We start from the raw sequence: 21,480 nt of genomic DNA, 5'->3' as shown, positions 1-21,480 counted from the left end.
ATTCTGAGCACTAGTAGGGTGGGTCCGGGCACAAGTATTTGGAGTCATGGGGGAGGCAGACAGGACACGGCTCATTCCACCACCACGTGGGGGGGAATGGGAAAGTCTGGTCTCTGGAAGCTACCTGACTCGCCTCCAAGGCCAAAACAAACCCTTCTCCCTTCTGAAGACCGCAGGTGGCACAAGCCCTTTGTGCTGAAGCAGCTCCGCCCCTCACTTGACGTCACCGAGGAACAGGCCAAGAAGCCTTGTCGAGTTGACACAGCCAGTTGCGTGACAGACAGGACAGTTGTTATTATTCGCATTTTACAAATGAGAGGTGCAGTGGCTCACAGAGCAGGTCACAGAGCAAGCCAGTGGTGCCCCGGCCTAGACCCGGGGCTGCAGATTCTGCATCCTCCTTGCTTTTCACCGCAGCCCACGCTGCTGCGGGACCTCCCAGGGCTGCTGCTGCTCTGGATCTGCGTGGGGGGGGTGTTCTGTGGTCCCAGAGCACTCGGGTTGGTCCCCTGGCAAAGCAGGCGCTGGGGCAGGAGCCAGCTGAGGCTCCTCTCACTGAGCTGTTCCTCAGCATTCCCAGTGCAGAGCCAACTTCTCCATGAAGCAGGGCAGGCATGACGCCCAGAATGCAGGATGCTTTGGGGGCCCCCAGAAATCTTTTCATTTCTTTTAAAACTGGAAGAAGAAGAAAAACTGGAAGAAAAATTAAGTATAATAATGATGAACACTTACTTATGAATCAAGCCTAGATAATAGTCATCTTTCTACCAATGTGGTGGTAGAAGATAATTTTAAATCTTTTTTATGAAGAAAGGGGTCCCCAAGGCAAAAGGGCCTGGCAATGGAGAAAGCCATCCTTTGGCCCCACAGCAGTGGCCACATTGTCAGCCACCAGGACCCTGTTCCAGCCAGGGCCAAGCTGGCCACCTCCGCCCTGCCACTGTTTATGAAATGATGATGGGAGAGAGGAGTGGTAAGAACCGAGCAGTGAAAAAGAGAAGAGGGGTGATAGGAAAAGACTAGACAAATGAACAGCTGCAGGACAGACAGCGGAGTCTGGAAGGACCGAGTCCTGCTGAGGGAGAAGATGGCAAAGAGGCCGGGGCAGCAGAGATGGGGAGGCAGGGCTGTGTGATCGCACTCGGCTGACAGGTGCTGTCAGAGGGGACCGTCTGGAAAGAGGGAGGGGCTTGGCACAAGTGTGGGAGCCTTGAACAACTAGACCAGGAATTTCCCAGGGGCCCTTATGACGGACCCCTATGTGGCTGCTGTAACAAGTTACCACAAATTTGGTGACTTAAAGCAACAGAAATTTATTCTCTTACACTTTAGAAGACCACAAGTCCAAAATCAAAATCACTGGGCCAAAATCAAAGTGTCAGCAGGGCCCTGCTTTCTCGAGAGTCTCAGGGAAGAAGCCATTCCTGGCTTTTCCCAGCTTCTGGTGGCTGCCAGCATTCCTGGTCTCATGGCCACACACTCTGCGGCCAGTCACTTTGCTCCTTCCTCTGTCTCTTATAAGGACACTGGTGATATTACATTTAGAGCCCACCCTGATAATCCAGGATAACCTCCCCATCTCAAAATCCTTCATTCAATCACATCTGCAAAGACTTTCCATGTCCAGTAACATTCACTGCTTCCGGGGATTAGGACCTAACATCTTTGGGGCTAATAATTCACTTACTACAGGCCCACAGAGGCAACACAGTTTACTAGAGGGCTGCCTCCAGCCAGCCTGTGGGCCTGGCCCTTGCCTGAAACCAGTGGAAGGCACGCAGCCTCTTGTTTTACAAACCAGCACATCCTGGGAAGGGTCCTCAGAGAGAAGTGAAGCTGGCTCTGCAGTGCAGGTGGCGGGATGTGGAGATTCCCCTGGAACTGGCGAGGACAGAACCAGGGAGTTAAGCACCTTGAGGAGAAGAAGGTGTCAAGATAAGGCCCCTCCCTACCTGGACACTGACTCTAAATCTGATTTGAATTCTCATTTCACTCATTCTACGTTCAGCAGACGCTCAGACATGATCCAGGCCCTGTGCCAGGTCCTGAAGAGCCGGCCCTTGTCCTCAGGGAGCTCGTATGCAGTCTAACCCCAGAAGCAAGCACTGTTGTCTTCAAGATGCTGTAAGTGCAGGTGAGGCCCCTCTTTTCCAGGTGGGGCAATGCAGGCCGAGGGAGGGTGGGTTGTTTTTGTCTGGAGTGGACTTAGCACAAGGGCTTCACATTTCTTCACTCTCCTACCCCAGCACCTTCCTGTCCGGTCTCAGTGGTTTTGTCGTTTCTAGTCTCTTCCTCTTGGCACTTTAAAAGTGAAATAACGACACTTCTCCCTCACAAGAGCTTGCACAAGAAGTGACTCCTCCCAAGCTGGGCCCTTTCTCTGCATCTGTAGAGTTGGTCAGTGGGGAGCCAGGGCAGGGACCCTTGGAGTCAGGCAGTATTGTATTCATTTAGTATTCAGCGCTCATTCCACATGCAGATCTGAGAAAGGCAGAGAAACAGGTAGCCATCCTCACCTTCTCGGGGCCAACTGTGGCATGCTTCCTCCTTAAAACCCAGAAAAGCTTCTGCCCTGAAATTTGGGGGCCCTGGGGTCAGACTGGGAAGTGGCAGAGCCTTCTGCCTGATCTGGAATCCCCAAGTCAACCTTGAAATGGAAAACACGCAGACTTGGATGTAGAGAGAATCTTCTAATTTCAATTTTGCCTCTTTAACTGTGTGACTTTAAGCAAATCACTTAAAAACTCTATGAACCCATTTACTTATTGTTAAAAAAAAAAAGTGTAGAAATGCCCAAAAGAACACTTGTGCCTCCAACAATCATTTGAGGGTTCAGTAAGGGCCCACTAGGTGCTACCCCTCCCAGTGGGCCCTAGGCCAGGGGTCATCAGCCTCCTTATTCCCTTGGGCCATCCTCGGGGAGGCTGTGCCCCCAACCATAGTGCCTTTAGGGTCCTGGCACCCAGGCCCTGTGGAGTCAGCTTGCTGAGCGCTGGATCCCAGAAGGCCGTGAGTGGGGGGAGGCTCACGAGGCAGCGCTAGTAGATGGCTCACGTGTTTTGAGCCACCAGCTCCGGAATCAAGTGCGCAGTCAGGCCCGGCCGAGCCCCTGCTGGCAGGCCCCAGTGGAGTCCTCCCGCAGCCAGGTGTCGCTCCCACGCCCGCACCTCCCACGAGCGGACTCTCGCCTGGCCGCGCCCCGCTTGCGGGGCCCACGCGGCGGGCGGGGCGAGCCGGGGGCCTTTGTGTTCAAATCTTCCAATGGGCGGCGACAGTGGGCGGTGACGCGGGGCGGGGCCTGGCCAATGGGCTGCGGCCTGTCAGCGTTGACTGACAGGCACACACATACACACTTGGCCACGAGCGCGCCGCCTGGCCCCACTCGCGCAGCGCGGTTCTGCGCGGGCCGTATTGTCCGTCCGCCCGCCCGCCCTCCTTGTCCAGCGTCGCCGCTCCCAGCTTGCCCCGGACCCCCGCGCCGAGCGCTGGTCCCCGGACTCTGACGCGGTAAGGGGGGGCGCCTGGGCGACGCGGCGGGCCTCCGACGTTCCCGGCCCTTCCCCGAGCAGCGGCGGCAGCAGGTAACAGCCGGCCGTGGGCCTCTGGCGGGCGGACGCGCGGGGCGAGGGTGGTGGGCTGGCCTCGTCCGCCTCCCCTCGGGTCCGGGACCCGGCCTGACCCCGGGGTCATCGTTGGGCGGCACCGGCCAGAGCCAAACTGCCCAGGCCTGGTTCTTCGTCTCCGGGCCAAGCTGGGCCGGGCTCCAGCCCCGCCCGGCGCACGCCCCTGGGCCGATCGGGAAGGGTCAGCACCATGCAAAGGCCGCCCTGACTCATCGGCAACGCCCGGTCCCCGCCCCCGGGACTGGCCGCCGCACTGGTCAGTCCGGAGGGCGGATGTCTCCAGGCGGGACTTCCCCGGGCCGAACCTCCCCGGGAGGAGGGGAGAGAAGGCCCCGCTGTCCCAAACTGGCGCAGGGCAGTGCCTGCGTTTTCGTGCCAGTCAGGCAGTTTCCAAGGGCAGGCAGTTCTCTGCTCCTGCCGCCGCCTGTCAGAACTCTGGGAATAGGAGGAAGGACCATTTTGTTCAGTTCTGAAAAAAAGCAGCAGCAGCCAAACAAAACAAATAGGGGGCGGGGGTGTGACTTAGAGCGAGAGGCAGGGCAGGCGCGTGGTTGGTAAATAACCTCCGCAGGTTCAGCCAGTAGGAAATGAAGGGAGAATGGAGTTAGCACCTGGAGATTTTTACAGGTCCCACGAGGGAATAAAGTGCGAAAACGTCCTGCGGAGGACGCCCAGGATCTAGATTAAGTCTGAAGACTGGATGGATACTGCTGTATAAGTTGGTGACGGGGGCGCGGAAAGATGGAGCTGAGAAAAGGATGTGGTTCAGCTCACTCGTCGGGAGGGATGTTTTATTTGAGGGTTTCTTAACTGATTGTATTTGTGTGTGAGGTGTGGGGGGGGGTCTATTCTGACTCTCCTATAGGCTCACGTCTTGTTTTGTTTTGGAGGATGGGCCTTGACCTGCATTTTGTGAAACCCAGACTCAGTGGTAAACAGTTTTGTGATAGCCAACTGTATGGGAAAGACTAAAAGGCACCCCTGGGAGGGTGGAGGCAGACTGCTGGCGGTTTTCAGCACCCCTTCCCCCTTCCACACACAAACACACACCTCCATCTGAATATTTATTTATATTTTTGCCAGCGGCAGCTTGAGTTCTGTAGAAACACACTGCTTTGTTCCTACCCCGGGGGCAAAAGCTTCAACTTCAGCAGGGCAGGGCTTAAGGGGAGGAGCCTGTGTGGGCCTCTGGAGCTTTCAGGTGGGGAGGGCAGTAGTGGGGGTGGAATTACCTTATAAGGAGTGGAATCTAGAAAAAGACCCAGACCCAGACCCTGCTGTGGCTACTATCAGTTGTGGCTACTATCAATATCACCTAAAACTAGGGCAGGATGCCAGGTGGGCCTCCTACCTGTGAAGACACCAATAAGACCAAGACATGAGGCAGCTTGTTTTGCGGAAGAGGACTTTCTAGAATTCCTCAGCTGGACTAACCAGATCTTCTGGTTTCTGTAGTCTGAATTGGGATGTATTAGAGCCTATGGCACAACCCAGAGAACTAGTCATTTAAGTATCAACCAGGAATATTAGGTGTGATAATAAGTTGCAAGTACTAGGGACTCCTGAGCCAGCTGAAGTGAAACAGTTACTTTGTGATACAGGCCAGCGAAGGCAACGTGTTCACACTGCTCACGCTGGTCTTCAAGATTTTGAATTTGGGTTTCTACAGCTGAAAGGTTTATGAATCCTCCTCGAGTTGTAGAATGCCGCGCTTTACCAGATCTTTTCGCCTCGGCCTCCTTTGAGTCCTCGTTATCAATTCCAGAGCCTTGGTTTCCCACCCACGTAGTGACTGATCTGGCTGGAAGAGATTGACCGTAATCCCACACTCATACTGCTGCTCCACTTGACTGTTTTGTTAGTTTGTTAACAAGTATTTGTTGTGTAACAACTCTGTCTGCAGCCTGTTCTGAACATATTGGAGGCTATAAAAGACTCTAGTTGGAGACACAACAACACACTCCGGAAACAACTTGAAAACTTTTGGGTAGAGTGGAAAGGCCCAGGCCCTGCTGCCTGTCAGATCTGAGCTCAAACCCTGCATCTGTCACTTACAGGCTGGATGGGTGTGGGCAGGTTACTGATCACCTTAGTGTCTCAGTTTCCCCCCTTGCACGATGGGAGTAATGACACCTCCCTTGCTCCCTTGGTCATAAGGATCAGAAATGGGTATGTAAGCAGCCGGGTACCTGGGATGCTTAATAGACGCCCCATCTCACCCACATCTCAGGAGGTGGTCTGTTTGCTGGGGTCCAGTGCCTTGTCTCTCCTCCCCTGGGGAGGGGCTGAGAACAGCTCCAAGCCTCATGTGGCCTCCTTTCTCTCCCAAGACTTCTTCAGGTTCAGGGTCCTCATCCCACCTCATCATGTCTCGACGAAGCCAGCGCCTCACGCGCTACCCCCAGGGTGACGATGATGGCAGCAGCAGCAGTGGAGGGAGCTCAGTGATGGGGAGCCAGAGCACTGCGTTTAAAGACAGCCCTCTCAGGTAGGGCTGCCCCGCCCCAACCGTGGATCACTCTGACTGCACAGCACGTGGCTTGGGCGGTTCACTGCATAACCTCTTCCTCTTGCAGCCTTTGTGGGCAGAGGTCAGACATGCACACCTATGGGGATGCCAGGGCTCACGGCTGTGTCCTCTCCCCGTACTGTGAGCCAGGCTGCTGCCCTCGTGTTCAGAGAACAGGAAGTGGGGAGAGGCAGCTTCAAGAATAAGCCAGTCCGGAAACCCCAGAACAGAGAGCCGGGCTCACAGGAACCCCTTCTGCTGTGGATGGATGGGTGTGCCAGTCTGGCTATCCTCCCAGCCCCACACCCATGTGTCACACTATCTATAGGTCCTCGGCAGGGCCAGCGGAGCAGCTGAGGAGAGGAGCAAGTCTGAGGGGCGCTGGGACACGAGCTAAGGCAGGCCCCCGCCTCAGCCTGCTCCACTTGCAGCCGGGAGGCCCGGATGACAGCCCCTGAGGCTTTGACTAGCACTAGGAGGCCAGGTCAGATTGGCCTGGGTTTTCAGTGGGTTGTAGAAATTACTAATCCATTAGGAAGCATGAGAGAACACTTTGGCTTTGAAGTTAGAGACCTGGATTTGAATCCTGGCTCCATCACTTACTGATGATGTCACCTAACTGCTTGTGAGATACAGAGATAGTGGGAGCAGAGAAAGTACCTGCTTTGCGGACTAGACAGTCAGCAGATGGGAGTTGTTAGTTGCCCAGCAACAGGGCCGACCCACTCACCAGAGGAGGGCAGAGCAGCCACTTTCCCATTCCCAGCCAGGCTTACCTGCCTGCTCCCACCTCCCCTCTTCCTGGCTGATATCCCACAGGACGTTGAAGAGGAAGTCCAGCAACATGAAGCGCCTCTCCCCAGCACCGCAGCTGGGCCCTTCCTCCGACGCACACACCTCCTACTACAGCGAGTCTGTGGTCAGGGAGTCCTACATAGGCAGCCCCCGGGCCGCCGCCCTCGCCGCCTCCCTCACTAGGAACTCCATCCTGGACGACCAGCTGCATGGGGACCCCTACTGGAGTGAGTGTCCACCACCTTTCTCCAGGGCCTTTGCTTTCTCTGCTTCCTCTGGAAATTTATGGTCCAAAAGTACCCCCCGGGGAAATTTTCAAACCACTGCTGGGCCAGAAGTGGGGCTCCCTGTCTTTGGAAACCCTTGGAAGAGCAGCCTAGTGTCTGAACTCCCAGGCCCTTTAAGATGATAAAATAGCCACTTTATCATCTTAAAGGGACCAGTCCCAGCTCACCTTCCTTTGGACCCAGAGAGCTCGGGAGGGGTTAAGAGCAGAGTCCATCTGCTTATCAGAGTTGCTCCCCAGGGTGTCCCCATAAGTCCCTCTGGAACACCCTCCTCAGAGCATCTCAGCCCCAGGAGAACCCCACATTCTTCCCTCCTCAGGTGAGGACCTGCGGGTGAGAAGGAGGCGAGGCACAGGTGGCACTGAGAGCAGCAAAATCAACGGGCTCCAGGAGAACAAGCTCTCTGAGGACTTCCTCGGGTCTTCCTCGGGCTACTCTTCCGAGGATGACTACGTAGGTAGGGGACACCCTCCCTCCCTAGCCTCAGGGAGATGCTCCACCAGGTTCCCGGGCTGCTGGGGAGGTGATGGGAAGCCAGGAAAGGCACCCCTGACGGCTTGAGAGAGCCCAGTATTCGGCTGGGCATCCCTGTTATGCCGCCGTGGTACCCTGAGCCCAGGCCTGGGTGGCCCTCAATACACTGGGCTGAGATTGCCCTGGCCCCACATGGCCTGAGCAGCCTGTGGCCAATTCCCTTGTTTCACTCATTCCCAGAAAGGGTTTTAATGTGGGATTTCACATGTAGGGGGTGCTTGATCCCCTAGTCCAGTTCTGATCAGTGGTTTGAAGATTGCTGGCGAGGAGAGGGAAGCAGACACAGACTTCAAGGGAAATAAAATGTCAGAAACCTGGCACTTCATTCTGCCAGCATTTACTAACCTGCTAGCTGCCAGCCTCTATCATTTGGGGGCTCAAAGGAGAGTGACACAGGGTCTCAGCTCACATTCTAAAGGGGAAGACAAGTGACAGTCTCCATGTCCCAGGGCTCTTAAGAGTGAGGACAAGCTGAGATGGTTCCCTCTCCTTCCCTGCAGGTTACTCAGAGACAGACCAGCGGGGTTCAGGTTCACGGCTCCGAAACGCTGTGTCTCAGGTGGCCTCTTTTTTCTGGATGGTGGTCACTTCTCCAGGTGGGTGCTGGCTGCTCTGGGCACGTGTTTCCACTCTCCCTGGCAGCCTCTTGCTCCCCATCTCTCTGCAGTCAGGCATCCAGCCCATTACAAAGGGACTGTAGGACCGTGGGGGGAAGCTCCTTCTAGAGTAATCACTGGGAGCCAGGAGCCGTGGGAGCACCCTCATTTGGAAGCTGGATGGAGGGCGTTGGCAGAGTGGGCGGGTGGGATTATAAGAACTGGGTATCGGAGAACAGGACACAGGCGCACTGGCAGTCAGGGCCAGGGTAGGGGCAGGGAGGGCTGCAGGTGGGGACACGCGGGCCGATGGCTCAGGGTGGCACTTAGGCTCAACGGGCCCTCTTCCAGGCCGGCTCTTCGGACTCCTCTACTGGTGGATTGGCACCACTTGGTACCGCCTCACGACAGCTGCCTCCCTCCTTGATGTCTTCGTTTTAACCAGGTGAGCAAGACTGACAGCGAATCAGAAGACCCCAGGACAGAAGGGGCTGACGAAAGCATCTAAACTGGAATGTGGTTGTTTCTCTGAAGGTTTTTCCCAGTTAACTTGCACCTTTTACTAGTGAGTGTGGAGTGGGTGCCGAGCCCCTCCCTGCCTGACAGGCTGGAACTCAGGGTCAGGTTTTGCTCCTTGAATTGACAGCTCTGCAGGGAGTATTCTGGAACACAGGTTCTGATTTCTTCCTGAGCACTTCCTGCTAAATGCCAGCCCAGCCACTTCTGAGTCTCAGACGAGCCTGGCCCTCCTCCTGCTGGCCGGGCCTGAGGCTCTAGGCAGTCAGTGTGTTTCCCAGAACGTTCAGCTTCCCAGTTGGCCATGGTGATCTAGACTCCTGGTGTTCAGCACATCGTGTACAGAAACCATGAACAGGTTTTGCCTGAGGATACTTTGGGTTTGCTCCCCAGGTCCCTGACCTGGCAGAACCAGAATTTGGGGACTGACCCTTGGGCAGAGGAAAGAAAACAGCCAGGAAGTCAAGGTCCCTCTGGCCATAATCGTGGTTGCAGTGGGCAGCCAGCTATGTTGAGAAGAGGGGCAAGGATGGATTCATGTTACCAAAAAAGGGTCCTCATTTTTCTAAAAGAAAACATTGTTTGTTTAAGGAGTTCCATGGGTTGTTTTTTTTTTTTGTTTTTTTAAAATATTTGCTTGCTTAGAGGACCTCTTATACATGAAAGTTTTAGGTTATTCAAAGGCCTCAGTTTTTATTTTTAATACCATCAATAAAATTCACGGAGTGAGAGTTGTCCCCATCACTCCAAGCAAGCCCTTCAGGTAAAGCCTTGAAGCACCTAATCAGGCCCTGGCAAGACAGAAGCTTGAGGGCATCCCCTCCTAGGCTAGTTCAGCACTCAGGAAAAAGTCTCAAAGAACCTCCTGGAGGCACAGAGAGGCCCTGGCGCCCTCCTGACACCTCCACCTCCTCTCTCTCCCCTCCTGTGGTCCAGGCGTTTCTCATCCCTGAAGACGTTCCTGTGGTTCCTCTTGTTGCTGCTGCTGCTGACTGGCCTGACCTATGGTGAGCTTGCCCGCTGTCACAGGAAGGGGTTGGGTGAGAGCTTGTGGAGATGGGCTGGCGAGCTAGAGGGGCGGGACAGAGTGTGGGCCGAGGCTGGTGCAGAGCAGAAGTGTGAAACCTTGAGGGACAGTGATTGCCTACAAAAAAAGAAGGAGGCAGAGTAAGGGGGGTTGGATCCAGCCTGGGCAGCATCCTGTCTGCCTCTCCTGAGTCCTCCGTTGGCCAATGCTGCCTCGTTCTCAGGATGTCCGGTGGGTGGAAGGGGAAGTGCCCCGATCCACTGATTTTGTCCTTGGTTTGGGCTGCTGTGCCAGACTGCCTGACATGTCTAAAGCATCCTTGGAGCCCGCAGGGCTGGAACATGCCCTAGTACAGGCGTATTAGGGTAAAAAGCAGGGACTCTGACACTGTTATGACTAGTAGTCATTTTCCTCCATTTCAAATCAGGACGTAGTCTTGGTGAGTGAATAATTGTTACATCAAGTTCAGTCTTCAGCTATGTTTAAGAGCAAGACAATGAAGTAGTAAAAAGAAGTAAGAGCCCCTTTTGGCACTAAGATGCCTGTCATCTACAAGATGCTCTACATTGTCTGCCTCCAGCAGGTGCAACAGGAAGCATGTGACTACCAGACTTTGAGTCAGACCCTCTGGACGGGCCCACACTTACTGCTCTCCCTGAGCTGGTCACTCCACTCCTGTGCCTTTCAGATTTTCCCTGTGCATCTCCTTGTGACACCATCACGACCTTGGCTCCACCAATCCCACAAGGGGATGGTGAAACAAACTGAAATAACACATGGGAACATGCTTCCTGAACAAAACACTATAAGATTATAAAGGATCATTATTATTTTAAGGACAGTGCCCAGTTTCCACTGGATATGAACACACTGTTCTTGTAACAGGAAACGGAAAGGAAATCCACACTTGGAAAAATGTTCTACCTTAGTATAATTAAAGAAATACAACTTGAGTAGATGCTAAACCCATAAAACCAACTCTTAAAAAAAAAATAAAGCATGGTCTTTAATTGTAAATTGGTAAAATTGAGCCTGGAGGGCATAGGGGCAACTCATGAAATTGTGAAACTCACATGAAATTATCAAATCAAAAGTTGAACACATATGAACAATAATTACAACTATGTAAAAAGTGTGGAAGTTCAGTGATAGAGGTGGGAACAATGTAGAGCATCTTGCAGATGCACTGCTGATTAGGCTGTGGTCCTTGCCTGTGTGCACTTCCTTGCTTGTGGCCCGGGGCCTGGGTAACCATCCTCTCCTCCATTTGCAGGAGCGTGGCACTTCTACCCCTACGGGCTGCAGACGTTCCACCCCGCCCTGGTTTCCTGGTGGGCCGCGAAGGGCAGCAGTGAGCAGCATGAGGTGTGGGGGTCCAAAGACTCGTCCCCACATTTCCAGGTGAGCATCTTAGGTCGCAGGCTGCCGCTCAGACTGTAGGTACCATTGCAGTCCCTGCCCATACTCCTTATACACAGCTGAAGAGGTGCTGCCTCGTCTCCCAGGATACCCCTTTTTCTACTGTTTGGGATGCAGGTGTCGGGGGTATGTTTTGTCTGCACTTAAATATGACTCAAAACTGTCCAAAAGTTATTTGCCATCTTAAACACAGAAAACAGAAGGAAAAAAAATCAGACAAATCATCTTGTCTACTTTGTTCCTTTTCAATAGAATTTCACAGGGATTTACTGAGCACCTTTCATGAGTCAGGTAATGTCCTGGTCTGTTACCTGTTACCACCAGATACACCACCCCCCAAAATCAGTGCCTTTAAAGTACCAGCATTGGAGTAGCTCATGAGCCTGCAGGTCCTCTGGGTGGCTCTTGTGGTCTGAACAAGGACAGCTGATCTTGGCTGGACCCCTTCGTGTGTCTGCGGCTGACTGGTGGGTCAGCAGGTGCGGGCTGGCCTAGGCCTTGCCTAGGTGGGCCATCTTCTCCATGCACCTTGGCTGTCCAGCAGGCTAGCCTGGGCTTGTTCTCAGCGGTGGGGCAGGGTTTCAAGAAAGCAGAATTGGGCCAGACATTGAGGCCCAGATTCAGAACCAGCACCCTGTCGCTTCTGCCACGTTCTGTTGGTTGAAGCAAACCTCAGAGCCAGGCCAGATTCACAGGCAAGGAAAAACTCCACCTCTGCGAGGCCGCATTGCAGAGGGCACAGACGCAGGGAGTGGCCATTTTTGCAACCTGCAGAGGCTAAAGATGGGTCAGGGTCAGGCCCAGTCCGTGCCCGCGGTCCGGTGGAGGGTGATGAGCACACAACCAGAATGTGTGTGTGCAGGTCCTGGGGTCCAGAAAAAAGTGTAAAACTCAGTGTTCCCTACTTGTAAGTGTTTGAACTTTGCTTGCATTCCACTGAATTTAACGTGGTATCACGTTTTTAACCATTTATTTTGGTGGATTTTACTTTCCCAACCATAATTTTATTTTATAAAACAATGACACGTCGTCATCTTTAACTTTTCCTTTTTTGAGCATTAGTAAAGATATCAACTGCAATTCAATTTCAGGACTACTTTATCTTGTAAAATGGGGGAAGTCAAAAAATGAACATATCTTAAGCCCAACCTCTGCATTCAGTAGGCTCCTGCCTTTTAACCGACATTTGACAGACTTTCATAATTTCATTTGGGTGTTTCTGGGATTCTCTTCAGGCAGCACTGTTGTCATAAGTCCCTCACCTCTGTGGCTCTTCCCTCCCCGCCCTGCCAGGCTGAGCAGCGCATTCTGTCCCGGGTACACTCTCTGGAGCGGCGCCTGGAAGATCTTGCTGCCGAGTTTTCCTCCAGCTGGCAGAAGGAGGCCCTGCGGCTGGAACGCTTGGAGCTGCGGCAAGGGGCAGGGGGCCAGGGAGGCAGCGGCGGCCTGAGCCATGAGGACACCCTGGCGCTTTTGGAGGGGCTGGTGAGCCGCCGAGAGGCCGCCCTGAAGGAGGACTTCCGCAGGGACACCGCTGCTCGGATCCAGGTGGGAGAGAGGAGCTGGGCGACACCCTGGCTATGTGGGGTGGAGGAGGCGAGGCCCTGCCCACCCTGACACAAGGGAGACAGCAGTGTGTCATTCGGGGTCAGACAGCTCTGCCCCTTGACAGTTACTCACCTTCTCTAAGCCTTAGTTTCCTCTTTAAAATGGAGACTCTCCTGTCTGCCCGCCCCTGGTTGTGAGTTCACGAGGGTGCAGGGTACCTGGCACGAGGCCCACGTGGGTGTGGCACACCGTGTAGGTGTGTGGTAAAGATCAAGAGGAGTCTTGCATGTTTCCAAGAAGCACTGCAGCAGAAAGGCTGCAAGCTGAAGTTTGCAGTCAAACAGGCCTGGTTCAAATTCTAGTTACACCACTTACTGGTTGTAAGCAGTTCTCTGAGCACAACTCGTAAAATCCTCAGCCTCTCTCCTATGCCTGGTAGGAAGAACTGGTCGCCCTGAGGGCAGAGCATCAACAAGACTCAGAGGACCTCTTCAAGAAGATTGTCCAGGCCTCCCAGGTTGGTCGGCTTGTGGGCACTTGGGGCCTACAGTGGGGCCTGATCAGTTCATCATCTGTTCTTGGGCTGAGAGAGACAGCTGGGTCCCGAAGGGCCTGATTAGATGCAGAATGAGGAGAAGAGCATGTAGCCTCCTGACTTCTGCTTAAACTGAATCCACCTGGGCTGGAACGCTCTGCGGGGATGCCCTGGGAGTGCGCTTGAGAACAGGAAGGGCTACTTTCAAGCGGCCTGTTGTGTTGCGTGTAACGTGCTGAGTGAATGGGTGAACTGGTGAGTGCCTAAGTGCCCACAGATGCAGGGTGAGACTCCTGTAAGGACCTCACCCAGGAGGTCAGTGTCATGTTTGCTGGAACAGTCGGGAGGCCCGGGATGGGGATGTGGTTAAACAAAGACCCCACAGGGAACAGTCCCTGCTCTGGGAGACTGATTGCTGTGAGCCTGACGTTTCCTGTATTGGTCCCTACTTCCTGCTTATAGGAGTCTGAGGCTCGACTCCAGCAGCTGAAGTCCGAGTGGCAAAGGTAACAGGCACTGCCATCTAGCCTAGGCCTGCTCCTTCCCACCCCCACCCCCTGACAGGACTTGGGGAGCAGAGCCCCACAGCAGAGTTCTGACTGTGCTTGAAGCAGAGAGGGAGGTGGCTGAAAACTAGCTCAGGCCCCCTGCTCAGAGTCCGTCCTTGAGATGCAGCGGAGGTGGGGCAGGGGCTAAGGCACTGCAGGATTGGGATTCACGGGTTCTCTGATGGGCATAACTGTCTTCTCTGTACAGCCTCGTGCAGGCTGTCTTCCCACGCCCCAGACGTCTGTACTTGTGGAGGGTGTGAGAGCTAAGGCAGAGTGAATTGTGGGTCTGGGCTTAGAAAGGGAATGGGATAAGAATTCGCTCCTTGGGACAGGCAAGCCAAGTCACAGGCACCAGAGCTGCATTCTACAGCCAGAACTTCCAAGAGCAGGCCTTGCCCTCCCCAGTGGGTGGTGGGCAAGCACCTATATCAGGTGCCAATAGGGGATCCTCTTGTTTCCCCAGCATAGCCTTACCCTCACCGGAGATCCAAGGCTTACTCTTCTCTCTTTGGGAGTAGGATGACCCAGGAGTCCTTCCAGGAGAGTGCTATGAAGGAGCTAGGGCGGCTGGAGAGCCAGCTGGCAGGCCTGCGGCAGGAGCTGGCAGCCCTGACCCTGAAGCAGAGCTCGGTGGAGAACCAAGTGGGCCTGCTGCCCCAGCAGCTCCAGGCTGTGCGGGACGACGTGAGTTGGAACCATCCAAGTCCCCTGCTGAACACCCCTCCTCTGACACAGTCCTGGGAGTCTGCACAGCAGAGAGCCTCTTGCCCCTGTGGCCTTAGTCCCACAAGCCCCCACTCTGGACTTGGCATAGCTGCTGGCTTTCTTTGACAGAAGTTCTGCCTGTTTTCTCATTGATTACGTGGAGGGTTGTTCATAACTCGCATCCTTGTGGCCCGAGCAGGCATGCACGGGCTCTCCCCTTGCAGCAGGGTGCGCGTTCCCTGTCCCCTCTACCCAAGCCCAGCACCACCCCAGCCTGGCCAGGGCTGTGCCGTGGCAGCTTCCACTGTCCCTGTGAGCCTCCCAGAGTGAGACCGTTTTTTGGTGCCTAGGTGGAGTCTCAGTTCCCTGCCTGGATCAGCCAGTTCCTTCTCCGAGGTGGGGGAACCCGTACGGGGCTCCTTCAGCGAGAGGAGATGCAAGCTCAGTTGCAGGAGCTGGAGAGCAAGGTCCTCGCCCACGTGGCCGAGATGCAGGGCAAGTCGGCGAGGGAGGCTGTGGCCAGCCTGGGGCTGACGCTGCAGAAGGAAGGCGTGATTGGGGTGACAGAGGAGGTGAGGACTGTATGTCCCTGGACCGCCCCCAATGGATAATCTGTCCCCCCCCCACACACACACATTGGTTTGGGGTTGGTTTGGGAAGGTGCACATATGCCTAGGTAAGTGACATGATTGTCCGGACACCAGCATGGTGCAGGCGTAGGAGGGCTCAGTCCATGGGTTCCTGGCTCCTAACAGTGGGGACACAGGGGTGGACAAGTCTCTGAGTCCCACTACAACTGCTCTGGGTGCCTGTATTTTAGCAGGTGCACCACATTGTAAACCAAGCTCTGAAGCGCTACAGCGAGGACCGCATCGGGATGGTGGACTATGCTCTGGAATCAGGAGGTGTGTACACCTGTCCTCCCTTCCCCCACACTGGCAGGCCCCCTGCATCTGCCAGGGCAGCCGTGGTGCTAGGCAAGCAGGGCTTAAGATCAGCAGAAAAAATCGCCCAACCCAGAACTCGCAACAAAGGCAGATGAAAACTTGGAAGAATTCAGGATGTACTGAGCATCATCCCTGGCTGGGGAGGAGTTGATGCTTACAGCTGCTCTGTGGTCTGGGTTAGGTGTGAGGACTGGCTCTCAAAGAGGAGATGGGCAATAGCAGTCCCTGTTCGGGTTCCCTGAGCTGGCGAGCCAAGCAGTTGTCGGGGTCTCCCTCGCCACGCAGGCGCCCACCCTGTCTTTCTTTCCTGTCTCAGGGGCCAGTGTTATCAGTACCCGATGTTCTGAGACCTACGAGACCAAGACAGCCCTCCTCAGCCTCTTTGGTATCCCCCTGTGGTACCACTCCCAGTCTCCCCGAGTCATTCTCCAGGTAGGCACCCAGTGAGGGCAACAGCAGGAGTGTGGCCCTGAGCACTAGTTGCCTGGGTGACTGTCCTTTCCCAGGTCAGCGAGAGCTGTGCTCAGGGCTGGCTGCCTTCGTGACCTGCTGTGTGTTGACCCAACTTTCTTCCCCTCCAGCCAGATGTGCACCCAGGCAACTGCTGGGCCTTCCAGGGTCCCCAGGGCTTTGCTGTGGTTCGCCTTTCTGCCCGCATCCGCCCCACTGCTGTCACCTTAGAGCATGTACCCAAGTCCTTGTCGCCCAACAGCACCATCTCCAGTGCCCCCAAAGACTTCGCTGTCTTTGTGAGTATCCCACCTGGGGGGCCAGAGGGGCTGCAGGAGGACCCAGGGAGTCTCTGTTGAGGATAAAGTTATGATCATTCTTTGGTTGGGCGGAAGGGAGCAGATACGGAAGAGATGGCGCCAAGGTGGGAAATGGCATTTCCTCAGGCTGCAGAGGAAGAAACCGAGGCCTAAGGCATTAAGTGACTTGTCACAGACCACAGGACAGCCCCATGTCCAGAGCTCAGGCCCCTGCAGTCCCCGCAGAGGCTGGTACCTGCCCTGCCGGCTAGGAGGGGGCCAGGGGGGAATCGGGAGGTAGGGTCTTCCTCCCTGGTGGCCAAGGCCCGCGTTTAAGAGCAGGATCTTCCCTCCCTTCTTCACTCTCTCTTCAGGGGTTCGATGAAGACCTGCAGCAGGAGGGGATGCTCCTTGGCCAGTTCACCTATGACCAGGATGGGGAGCCCATTCAGACATTTTATTTTCAGGTATGGGATTCCATTTTACTAGCAGAGGGGGCATATTTATTTTCCCATCCACTCAGCAAACGTTTTGAGTACTTACCTTAGCCCGGGCACTGGGGGTTCTGAGAAGCCCTGCTTTCCCACAGCTCAAGGTAAGGAACAGATAGCTGTCCAAGTGGCGAGGGAGAGGTGCCCCAAGTAGACATCAGTGCAGGGGAGGGGCCCCTTCCAGATGGGGGTGTTGGGGAAGGCTGCCTGGGAAGGGCAGGTGTCTGAGGAGCATGCCCGGCTGGGCCTCAGGCAGCACAGTGTGGCTGGGGCACTGAGAGGGGCCTCTTGCCTCAACCTGAGTGGGCATCAGTCTCCTAGGCCCTTGTTAGAAACACAGATTCCCAGTCTCCAGCTCAGGTGAGTCTGTGGCAGGTGGCCTGAGCGCCACCCAGGCAAGTCCTAGTGTGAAGAACTGGGTAAGGTGGAAAAGGGACAGAGGCAGGAAGAGAGGCAGGCCTGGCAACCAGGCCAAGGCATTTCAGCCCTCAGCTGAAAATGAGCAGAGGAGACAGAGGCCTGGTGGGAACTTGAGAAAATAATTCTGCTTAATTCAGAGTAAAGGAATTCTTCTTCAGCATCAATATTATCAAACCCTCCATGAAGTTAGTTCTGTTCATTGTGAATAATGAGCTCCTGTGAATTTAGCCCAGTTTGGGATGAATCATGCTGGTGCTCAGCTACAAGGCCATCTTCATGTGGCCATGAGCCGGCCTTGAGTGCAGCCTACCATGGGTTGGTGGCCCCTGAAGCCTCTGGGGCCCCTCGGCCCATCAGCTGAAAACTGCTCCAGGGTCTGAAGCCTGGTTCTCTGCAGCGGCCTGGGCGGGAGGTGCGTCTGGCCTAGGTGTGGCTGTCTCCCCTCTGGTCTGCTGTCTGTCGGTGAGGCCTGAGGACTCTTACCCCTGCCTTCTCTACCCAGGACCCTCAAATGGCCACGTACCAGGTGGTGGAGCTGCGGATCCTGACTAACTGGGGCCACCCCGAGTACACCTGCATCTACCGCTTCAGGGTGCACGGGGAACCCGCCCACTAAGCCTTCTCTGCGCTGCCGGCCAGCTGGGAGGCCAGCGCCTCTCAGCACGTGCCCCCTTCTCTGGGGGTAGGTGAGCAGCACCCCTGCCACTTCCCCCACACGCTTGAAGCACACTGACTTCCAGGAGCAAGAAAGAAGAGCCCTTGGCCCAGTGGAGACGAGAGAGAACACGCAGGCTTTTCTTGACTGGCGGGCAGCTCGGTGGGGACAGCAGGCTCCGGTGTCTCTCTTCGTTCTTTGCTCTCTGCGTGCCAGGCACCGGCCACTACTCCTGGGAGGGTGTATATATGTAGCAAGTCACGGGGAATGGAGGCAGGGAGAGACAATGAGTGCACATGTTCCAGCAGAAATGGGTGAGACCTGCTTGCCCCTTGCCCGAGGGGAGGGCCAGCATCCAGAGAGCTGCTGTTGTAAACGAAGCAGGTGCCAAAGCCATCAGTACCAGGCTGCAGCCTGGGGCAGCTGAGCTGCGCCCCCTCCCTAGGCAGGGAAGTGAGGCCCTCTGGGAGGAGGGTGCTCAGGGTGCAGGTTGGGACTGGTACCCTGGCAGGAAGCTCCTGGGAGAGGGCAGCTGGGCTCCCCCAAAAAGCTAGCGCCAGCAACCTAGGGGAGCTTAGTCCATGGGTTTCCTGAAGGGCTTCTATACACTGTATTTGTCCTGGGTCAAGGTGAGCCATGGCGCTTCTTGTACCCTAGAAGGTCTGGCTCCTGTGAGCTTCTGAGGGTTGCTGCCTGTGTGGCTGAGGCTGGAGCCAGCCCTATAGGATTCCCTTCTGCTGGGACAGTACTTGCTTTCTCTCTGATGCTAGGACTGGGGCACTCTGCTCCCCATTCCTGCTAGGGCCTGCCCGTGTCCCAGAGCAAGATTGCCACATTCCCCCAGGGTGCGGGGAGCCCTCATTCTTTGAGGCCACGGCCATCTGGGGCCAGCTAAAAGTGTAGGGAGCAGGGGACTCCCTGGACTCTGCATTGTTGGCTCTACCCTAACCCTCATCAGGCCCCTGATGTAAGAGGCCCCTAACCCTCAGCCACCCTGTTGGGGCTTTCTCAGCTCTTGCTCAATTCTGTTTCCTTTCAGACTCATTTTCTATGGGGGGTAGGCAGTCAGGGGTGGGGGGCTGGGTGAAGAGGGTGGGGGCTGACATGTGGGCTTTTGGACCCAGCAGTCCCTGATGTATTATGTATATATTTTTCAAGGTCTGTTTTTTTAACTGAAAAGCTAAGGGCTTGATTCCTAGCCCCGTTCTGTGGGGCAGTGGGTGATTTCAGTTCCTTGTAACCTGGCTGCCAAGAGGGGCTTGGGACACTGGTTCCAACTCTGGGTCATTCTGGCCTGTGGGGAGGGGGCAGGAAGGGCTGCTGTGCAGGTGGGTGCCCCGAATGGCTTCCTGGAGGATGGAGCTGGAATGAAGGCAAGGCTCCCCAGCCACCCTGTGGTCCTCCAGCACTGGCCTCTGCCCCCAGACAACCAGGTTTTGCGCTCTCCTGTCACAAATGCTGCACTGTTGGTTAATTTTTTAAATCTCCAGATTCTAATTTATGCCTATGCAAAAAATAAATTATGCCCAGGATTAACGGAGTGTGTGGTTTTATCTGGCCGTTGTACAGGGACTCTGTTCTTGGGGAAAAGAGAATAAATTCTTAGCCAGAACAATGCCCCAAAGACTTACTCCTAAACTTTAGAGAGCAAAGCCTCTCAGCTAAAACCCAGCTGAGATGGGATCTGAGGCAGGCCCTATCCCCATGACTCTGGGCTCAAGGGTCGGCAAGAGAAAGAAGTGAGGTGGCTTTATTAGCCATCACTGATGTCCCATTATGAAGCAGAAAGCTCTTCCCTCTCAGTGCCATTTGAGCAGAAGGTAGAAAAAGTTACCACGTCACCACTGAGCCTGTCCACCATCAGCGTAGCAAACCCCCTCTGTGGGAGTTACACTAACTTGTCCCTTCTACCTTCGTTGGGATGGGATGAAGAGCTAGAACCTGCCAGTTTAGGGGAGCAGGTCCTGGCCCTTCCCTGCAAATACCTTCCCAGATTCAGTGCCTCCAAAGAGCAGCTCGAAGGGCTTGGGGTGGTTCCCCAACTGGACTCTGAAATGCGCCTCTCCTGACCATGGCACCTGGCCCAGGGCTGGGCCCCATACAGCTGAGAAAATAAAGGCAGGAACAGGTCAGTAGGGAGGAATTAGGGGATAATCTGCCACAGGAGAGGGTGCTGGGTGGAGTAACAAATTCAGTAACTCAAGCCCTCAGCTTTCTGCACCGGGAAAGAGCTAATCTAGGGCTCACCCCACAAGCAACTGCTGCTCGCTTCACCTCCTCCTAGTTCACACTCAACACCTGCAGTGCATTTTAGCACCATTTTTCAACAAAGGAGACACCTGTGAACAGCACCAGTAAGAGTCCCTGGAACTTGCCACATACCATCAGGGCTCAGGGTCTCTGCCCATGCCCTCTGGAGCCCATGTGCACAAGCTCAAATCTTCTGGGCCCCTCATGGCACAATCCTCACACCATCCTTTCTCTGGTCCATCCCACGTAACCCCAACCAAACCTGTGCTTCCCGCTGCACCACAGCCCATTCCTGTTACCTTATTCCATGCTAGGGAGGCCAATAAGCAAGAACAGTGGGCCTGGATGAATTAATGATGCCACAGATGCTAGCTGCATTACAGAAGGGTCAGGATTTGCCATCTGAAATGATTGGATTAACAATTTTATTTGTCAACTATAAAAGGGCTGGTGTTTCATTCCAAATAGATAGTTCATAGGGCTGAGACCCACATGAGACCTTTGCAGTCCCTGCTAATGACAATAATATGCCGTAGTCAGCCCCCTGGCTAGCAGGTGTGGGCCTGGTGACCACAGAGATCCAGACTGACCTCCTGAGTGTCTGAGGGGGGGGCCAGGGTGTAGGCCACAGGTTCCAAATGTAAAGAAAGTGGTTATGCTCACAGGGGCAAAATGCAGTTCTGCCTGGTCCAAGGTCCCACAAGGCCAAATCCTGTGGAAACACAAATTCCACAGCAGCCACCACAGGGACAGAGAGCAGGGGTGTTATTCAACGCTGGAACTCCTGCTATGAAGGCACCGGTGGGCAGCAGCCCTGTAAGCAGAACCAGAGTCAGAAAGCAAGAGGGAAAGAACCGGTAGACAAAGGAACCAGGAAGAGCCAGAGGACACGCTGGAGAGGGTGACTGGGAATGGCTAGAGGCTGGGGGCACTCCGCTGCTCCTCTGAGCTTCAGTTTCCTTAACTAGAAAAACATAACTACTGCCAACTGCCACACAGATGGTAGCTGTGAGCATCAAAAAACATGAAGTGAAGGAAATGCCTGGCACAGCCCAGCTACACAGCAGAGACGTGTCAGTGCCACATTTCTCCTTTTGAGCCTGTCCCCCGAGTTGCAGCCTCTGCTATGGAGTTGGGAGCCAGTGTCAGTGATAAGCAGTGTGGTGACCATTCACCAGGTACCTCCCATGTGCCGGACACATCAGGGCCTCACATACATTTTCACAGTGGATCCTCACAACAACCTGATGTAGGCATCTACCTCTTGCTGTGGATGAGGAAACTGAGGTTCAGAGGTTGGCACCTTGTCCTGTGTTACAGCTG

At 54.8% G+C, this 21,480-nt stretch overlaps 1 protein-coding gene and 1 long non-coding RNA gene across 2 annotated transcripts; one reads left to right on the top strand and one right to left on the bottom strand.

The window, feature by feature from the left end:
- Positions 1-3,330: 3,330 nt before the first annotated feature.
- On the top strand, positions 3,331-19,443 carry SUN2 (Sad1 and UNC84 domain containing 2). Its single transcript, XM_072973538.1, has 18 exons — positions 3,331-3,581; positions 5,954-6,111; positions 6,952-7,154; positions 7,534-7,671; positions 8,249-8,344; positions 8,696-8,789; positions 9,797-9,867; positions 11,161-11,288; positions 12,600-12,854; positions 13,294-13,371; positions 13,852-13,895; positions 14,459-14,624; positions 14,996-15,217; positions 15,466-15,550; positions 15,909-16,024; positions 16,174-16,341; positions 16,716-16,808; positions 17,755-19,443. Exons 2-18 carry the CDS (start codon positions 5,990-5,992, stop codon positions 17,866-17,868), a joined length of 2,193 nt encoding a protein of 730 aa, XP_072829639.1. The 5' UTR covers positions 3,331-3,581; positions 5,954-5,989; the 3' UTR covers positions 17,869-19,443.
- LOC140700279 (uncharacterized) lies at positions 19,127-21,394 on the bottom strand. Its single transcript, XR_012078663.1, has 2 exons — positions 20,457-21,394; positions 19,127-20,011 (listed from the first exon to the last, which is right to left on the bottom strand). It is a non-coding gene; the product is annotated as an uncharacterized lncRNA (long non-coding RNA).
- Positions 21,395-21,480: the final 86 nt, after the last annotated feature.

Source organism: Vicugna pacos, chromosome 12, assembly GCF_048564905.1.
Source record: "Vicugna pacos chromosome 12, VicPac4, whole genome shotgun sequence".
Classification (NCBI taxonomy): domain Eukaryota; kingdom Metazoa; phylum Chordata; class Mammalia; order Artiodactyla; family Camelidae; genus Vicugna; species Vicugna pacos.
Note: the sequence above shows the minus strand (reverse complement) of the source record. Positions and strands in the feature narration are given on the sequence as shown.